The sequence below is a fragment of the Pimephales promelas genome, chromosome 1 (genome assembly GCF_988280905.1).
Source record: "Pimephales promelas chromosome 1, fPimPro1.hap1.1, whole genome shotgun sequence".
Lineage (NCBI taxonomy): Eukaryota > Metazoa > Chordata > Actinopteri > Cypriniformes > Leuciscidae > Pimephales > Pimephales promelas.
In genome coordinates, this window is record NC_142769.1 from 12,206,917 (window position 1) to 12,214,033 (window position 7,117).

The window sequence follows — 7,117 nt, forward strand, 5'->3', positions numbered from 1 at the left end:
ACATAAAACTGAATGGTTTCCATGTGAAGAGCTCCTGTCCGCATTTGAATGTGCTGGGTGATGTGGGTTACTCGACCGGAGCCTAATGGTTGTCCATCGATGGCCTCGACTGTGAGACAAGAGTAACAACGGGTTAATGCAATGTTGTTTCGTTGAACAAAGTCTTGTGACATAAAGTTCCCAGCGGCACCGGAGTCAATCAAGGCATGGGTGATAATTTGATGGTCATTTATCGTGAGTACAAGAGACACAGATATGCAGGAGTCAGGGTTAGGAATATCAGCAGGGAAACTCACCGGTCGTGGATTTCTCAGTGGAGGACATATGGGACAGTTGATGCAGAAATGACCCGCCTCACCACAGTATAGACACAGATTTTGACTCCTCTGCCGTTCTTTTTCTTCCAGAGTTAATCGAGAAGTGTTAATCTGCATGGATTCAACTTGGTCAGAAGATGAATGGGTAGGGAGTCTGGTTGGAACCACAGGGCGTGAGGTAAATACAGGACGATGATTCATACGGCGAGATCGCATGAGGTTATCGATCTGGATAGCCAACTGAATAAACTGGCCCAGTTCTTTCCCCTCATCACGGCAGGCCAATTCTGCTGGTAATTCATGGCTCAACCCTCTTTGGAACATTACCTTTAATGAGTCGTTGGTCCAATCCGTCTGAGCAGCGAGGGTTCTAAAAGCAAGAGCATAATCAGCAGCAGTGGAACGACCCTGAGTGAGTTCAAGAAGTCTGTCACCTGCTCCTTTGCCCTCTTTGGAGTGTTCGAAAACCTCTCGAAACTGCTGGAGGAATGCTTCAAAGGTGGGAAAAGCCGTGCCATCCACTCGCCATACTGCTGTAATCCAGTCTAGGGCTCTTCCTGTTAATAGAGAACAGACAAAGGCAATCTTACTGGTTTCAGTGGGGTAGAACTTGGGTTGTTGGGCCATAATGAGTGTGCATTGCAGAATAAAGCCCCTGCTTCTTCCTGGGTCTCCATCAAATTTCTCAGGAAGTGCGAGGCGAGGGTTCGCGCTCGCTGAGGATTGGTCTTCATTAGGTTGTGGTATCGGTTGTGGCGATGGATTGGGAGCGGGATTTTGCATAGTTTGAATATCTTTCACTAATTCCTCAGTTACCGTTGTGAGACGGTTGAGTTGATGGTGATGAGTGGCGAGTTGATCCGCTTGGGCAGCAAACGCTGCAGTGAGTTGAGACATCGTTGCTGAACCTTGTCGTGGCGAAGTCTTCTGTGAGGAATCACCGGAGGCAGTCAGGTCCATTTGCAACGTTTATTAAAGAAGAGTAGTCAACAGGGAAATGGTCAAACACTGGCAAGATAGACAACGAAGAACAGGCTCACACTTGGTCAAAATCCAGGCAAGGGTCAGGGCTGGCAGCGAGCTGAAGAGAATCCAGGGACAAAGCAGGGGTTCAGGAGGCAGGCAGCAGACAAAGGGAGAATCAGATCAGCAGGGGTCAAAACACAGGCAGGCAACATACAGGAATCAAACGCTCAGAATGTTCACAGTGGAAACAAGACTTCACACTGTTTGTGATGTGAATGGGGCTTATATGCAGGTAGATAACAGGGTGCAGGTGCGTGAGCAATCAGTGATGACAGGTGTATGAGTAATCAATGAGAAAGTCAATACTCGGGTGATGGCGCCCTCTGGTGGCCAGTGAGGGATGTTGTGGGATCTGATATTGTGACACTTTCACACCACACAGTAAAACTGGCAGTGTTAAAAAATCAGTGTTACACTACATTTACTCTTAAGGAGTTGATTTAACAACAAATAGTGAAAGATACCCCCTAGTGTTGGTAAAAATTATCAGAGTTAAATTGTCTCGTTAACTTTACACTGATAAGCTCCGCCCCTCGATCCAGCCAGATCAGACTTGAATTTCCTCGTGGTCGTCGCCATTTTCTTCTACATCGCACCGAATGGTAAGTTCTTTTAAGTAACACGTTAAAACTATTTTATGTGAATAAATGTGTTAATATTACTGTTTATGTTGTAGTTTGATGAATTTTGTGTATTGTGATCCGGAGACAAACCCATATTGAAATATGGGTTTGTAATCCGGACTCACGGGTTTGTGGCTCGTCCCCCAGAGTGTGCCGCATGATTCAACTAGGCCTCCTGTTTAGATGCGGGATGCATTGCATTGTTTTTAAAATCCTTTTTTAAAATGGATGATTTCTTGCATTTAAAAAAATAAATACATTTAGGATACTTTTATCTTTAAAGTAAATTTTTAGAGGAAAAAGCTCAGTACTATAATAAGCGAAAATAATAATAATAACACAGTTCAAAAACTGTAAAAGGTTTGGTTATAAGTTATAAATTATTTTGTTAAATATATTACTGTCGTCGGTGAACTCATTCATAGTAGTAATGCAAATAAAAATGCATTTAGGCTACAGGCCTATTTAGAAGACGCTTTTATCCACAAAAAAGAACAAAGCAATTTGTCAAATGTCAGTCTTAGACAATAATAATAGGCTACGATTCTAACAAACAAACACAGGTTTTAACGTAGCCTATATCCAACTGTTTGTGTGCATGTCACTGCCGCGGCCGCAAACACTTGCATGTTCCTATCAACAGTGGAACAATTTAAAATAATCTAGCATTTCTGGTCATACGGAAAAAAAATACATAATACATAATACATTATTTGCAACTACTTTTATTTGTGTAAACTCACAATAACAAGAAAACGTCGATCGTTATTTTTCAGACACAAGCCTATAAATCACCTAGCCTATAAATCATCTCTCACATGCTCTTCTCATTTAGCACTGCGGGCAAAATATAGTTTTTAGAAAGCAAAATCTATTCTTTTTTTCATATTAATTTGAGAATATTTTAAATGTTTAATAAAGGCAAAAAGTCAGCCTATTCGTCAAAATCTTGTGTTTAGGCCTATTTGTGATAATCTCAGCCCTGTTTTATTATTGTCTAACCAGTAGGCCTATTATGACTGACATTTGACGAATTGCTTTGTTTCTTTTTTTTATATAAAAGCGTCTTATATCTAAATATGTAGCCTAAATGTAATAATAATAGCATATTATTATTAGGCCTATTATTTGCGTTTATAACTTTAAATGAGTTCACTTAAGACAGGAATATGTTAAACAATTTGTGAATGTTTTATTTTTATAGACCTATAACTTTGTGTTTGTCTTAGGCTATATTTATTTATTTATTTTTTTGTAAGTGAAGTCCTTTTAAAAACAATGCATCCCGCATCTAAACAGGAGGCCTGGTGGAATCATGCGGCACATTCTCGGGGACGAGCCACAGATCCGCGAGTCCGGATTACACACCCGTAAGTAACCTACGGATTGCGAAAGCGTGGGCACGGTTTATGAATTTGTGGGTACATATTTCAAAAACTGAGGGCACGGTTTACAAATCTGAGAGCAGGGATTAGGAACTCGTGGCTACGGTTTATTAATCCGTGGGCACGAATTGTTAAACCGAGGGAACAGTTTAAGAATCCGTGAGTAGCCTACAGTTTATAAATTAAGGGAACGGATTGCAAAAGCTACCTATTTAAACTTCAAGAACGGTAGGATAAACATAAAAGCTGTCGGCCAAGAGCATGTAACGAGGTTCGATCTTGCGTCGTTTGGAGGTATATGAGGTTGAGGATGATGCGTTAACCACACAGCTATCGCTGGACCTCTAATGCGCTGTCGTCTTATACAATTGTAAAGCCTCATTGATGTAGCCTAATATGTTTTGACTGCAATGTTTTAAGGTTTCATTATTTTTTCAATTTAATTTCAGTATTGTGATTAATTAATTAATTTAACTACGTTTCACTTGAATTAATCTGTTACCATCTTTCAATCGCTCTGAAAGAGCCGCGGCGCAGTTGAAGATTACACAAAAAACGGACACTTTTCAAAGTCTGTGATTGTTGCGCCTCTTAGCGGCCAAAGGCAGCAAATACACCTCAACTTTTACCGCCGCGGCAAACCGGCGGCGGTAAAAACCACATTCTGGTTGTCTACCTACTGTATTGACAGTCTTTCCAAGTTTTAAAGACGTTAAAGGCTTGGTAAGTAAAGTCTTTATAATCCAAGATTTAAGGATTTTAAAAAATGCTTAGCTGTTTTCTAAAAAATACGTTTGTTCAGGGTTTATATCTAATAGTGATTCCCTTCCTTAGATTGAGCAAGACTTTGTTCTGATGTTTGGAGAAGGAGCGTCAGGCAAGCTACTGGAGAAGTGGACTACTGCATTCAAGAAAAAAGTGATTCAGCAGTGCAAAAAGCTTCCAACCACCAGTGATGTTGGAGAACTCCTGCTAGCAGCTGAATCTCCGTCTGATGACTCAGAAGATTGTGTTAATTTTGGTAAGATGTTTAAAATAATTTAAAAAAATAAAATAACAGTATATTTTATTTAGGTCCTATAAATGTTTTTAATATTTATTCTTCATTATCAATTTTCTTTATTGATGAGATTTTGCTAACATAATTAATTCTGTCTGAACAGTTTGGGACTCTGACCTCTCTTCTATAATACTGCTGTTGCATCTGATCCCACCTTCTGCCCAAGGCCGAAAGAGACCAGGAAAGGTGTCTGCTTCTCAAGCAGAGAAACATCTTGTTGTCTTCAAGAAGGTGTGTGTGCTTTTTTTTTCTTTTTCTTCATAGTTTCTTTTATTTAACACATCAGTGATGGTTCTCTTCAATTTGCTTGGTCTTCTCAGAGTGGAACAAACATTGATGAGCATCTTCGAAACATCACTGCTAGTGCTCAGCCCTATCTCCTGGCTGTGGGACCTCAGAAGAAATCAGTTCACCAGTTCTACATCATCCTCGATCAGCATGCCATTCCATGCAAGTCAACCTCTTCTCTTGGTGCCTTTGACGAACTGTTTAAGTCACACTTTGTTTTTGGTACCTCCTACAACACTATGCTACACAACATGTACACTTTCATTCAGACCACTGTGTACAACATAGATGTTGGCAAAGTGAAAGAGAGTCCTCGTGTTGCTGAAGTCAGAGCAAGGCTGCTTAGCTAGGTCACTTAAGTTTTTCTGCCCACATGAAGTGTTTTGTTTGTCAAGCTGATTCAAATGGTTCAAAAGAGCTTCTTAGGCACCTCAGATTAGTTCATGGTTTTGTTCCTGGGAAGAATCTAAGCCTTAAATGCATAGAAGCAGGTTGTGGTTCTGTGTTCGGTACTTTTTCAGGTTTTAGGAAACATCTGCACACAAAACATGCTGAGCAAAGCGACGGTGAGCAAAATTTTGACACTACTGATAGCCATGAGACTACCAAGGCAGATGGACAAAGTAGTTCTGAAGTATTTGATCAGATTGGCAGTGCTGGAGAGGTGGCCGCAACATCTGTATTGTTAACATCAAATAAGAGCACTTTCAATATGTGTGCATCTGCTGTTGCACAACTAAAAGTTGCTGGATTAAGTCAATCTGCTATCAATGGTTTTGTTTCATCTATGGAGGAAATGGTTTCTGAGATTCATAGTCAGGCCCAGGATGCAGCCTTGCTCTGCCTGCCTTCACAGGACACCGCTACTAAAAGAAAGCTAGAACACTCATTTCAAAATTTGGAAAATCCATTTACTTTGTTAAATTCTGAAGCCAAGCGAAAGAGACTCTTTATGGAAAAGTGGGGAATTATTGAACCAAGCGAAATTGTGCTTGGCACAAGATTTGACAGCAGGAGGAATAAAACTACAGGAACATTTGATCAGGTTGTTGTAACTGATAAATTTGCTTATATTCCCATTTTAGAAACACTAAAGGCAATTTTACAAAATCCGCAACTTAATGATTTGTTTAAACCCAGACATGTTCCAAAAGAAGGCATTTATGTTGACTTGAGTGATGCAGCATATTTTAAAAGTAATCCTTTATTTTCTACAGAAAAGGATGCCTTACAAATTCAGTTATTTTATGATGATTTTGAGACCGCTAATCCTTTGGGATCCAAAAGGGGCATACACAAATTGGGTGCTATCTATTTTACATTAAGAAATTTCCCCCCCGTTTTTAATTCCTCATTGGTGAATATTCATTTATGTGCCCTCTTTCATGCACAGGATACTGAGTCCCGATGATATTGCTGGTAGAGTATATGCTTTTGACTATGGTTACAATCAGCAGAAGAACCGTCCTCCAGTGGTCAAATTGTTTGATGGAAGCAATGATTTGGGTTTAAATGCAATCCAATCTTGGTGCTTGTTGCGCAATATGCCCCTATTATTTGGTGATTTAGTCCAAAGAGATGATAAACACTGGCATCTTTTGCTTTTACTTTTGCAAATTGTCAACATTGTATTTTCACCAGTCCTAACAGAAGGCATGACCATTTATCTTAAATTTTTAATAGTTGAACATCACCAGCTATTCAAAAAATTATTTCCTGAAAATAAATTTTTTGCCAAAGCATCATATAATGATAAATTACCCACAGTGTATAAGGAAAATTGGACTAATTCTTCACACGTGGTGTATGCGTTAAGAAGCTAAACACAAATTTTTTAAAACACAATTAAAAAGTTTCAAAAACATTACTAAAACACTAGCCAAAAAGCACCAATTTTGTATTGAGACGTACTGGGAGTCTTTTAGCCAGTACAGATTGTCTCTTGGCCCAGGAAAAATGGTAGACCTCTCTGAACTTAAATTTGGCCAAGAGAATGTCAGAAGCTGTCTATTCTGTAAAGTGGATCAAACACCACGGCACTAAGTATCGCCCTGACTTTATTATCTGTACAGAAGTAGCATGTGAGATGCCAGTGTTTTGTAAGATCAAGACTATTGCTGTGAAAGACGAAAATGTGTTGTTGTGTGGAACACTGATGGAAACTGTATGTTTTGATGACCATTACCATGCATTTACAGTCAGACTGCATCCAGACAGAGTTCCCTTTCGAAGGGAACTCAACAATACATCGAATGACGCAATGGGGGAACGCCTCAGGCGTGACAGGTGTCTGAAATCAAATATCAACTCACAGTAATCAGGTTGACCGGCGACAGCCCGTGCATCATCAGCTTGAATGATGAGCGTGTCAATCTGGATGTATAAGAAGGGCGCCTTGAAACCGTGACAACATCTTTT

General features: G+C 39.8%; 1 protein-coding gene across 1 annotated transcript; it reads left to right on the forward strand.

The window, feature by feature from the left end:
- Positions 1-3,281: 3,281 nt before the first annotated feature.
- Positions 3,282-6,087, forward strand: LOC120477578 (uncharacterized). The gene is made up of 5 exons (XM_039669223.2): positions 3,282-3,336; positions 4,043-4,074; positions 4,186-4,372; positions 4,515-4,642; positions 4,732-6,087. The coding sequence occupies exons 1-5, from the start codon at positions 3,282-3,284 to the stop codon at positions 5,047-5,049; spliced, it is 720 nt and encodes a 239-aa protein (XP_039525157.1). The 3' UTR covers positions 5,050-6,087.
- Positions 6,088-7,117: the final 1,030 nt, after the last annotated feature.

Coding starts and splice junctions, on each gene's coding strand:
- LOC120477578 (XM_039669223.2), top strand. CDS start 3,282: ATGCGGCACATTCTCGGGGACGAGCCACAGATCCGCGAGTCCGGATTA. Junction 3,337..4,042: donor CGAGTCCGGATTACACACCC/GTAAGTAACCTA, acceptor CTGTATTGACAG/TCTTTCCAAGTTTTAAAGAC. Junction 4,643..4,731: donor ATCTTGTTGTCTTCAAGAAG/GTGTGTGTGCTT, acceptor TGGTCTTCTCAG/AGTGGAACAAACATTGATGA.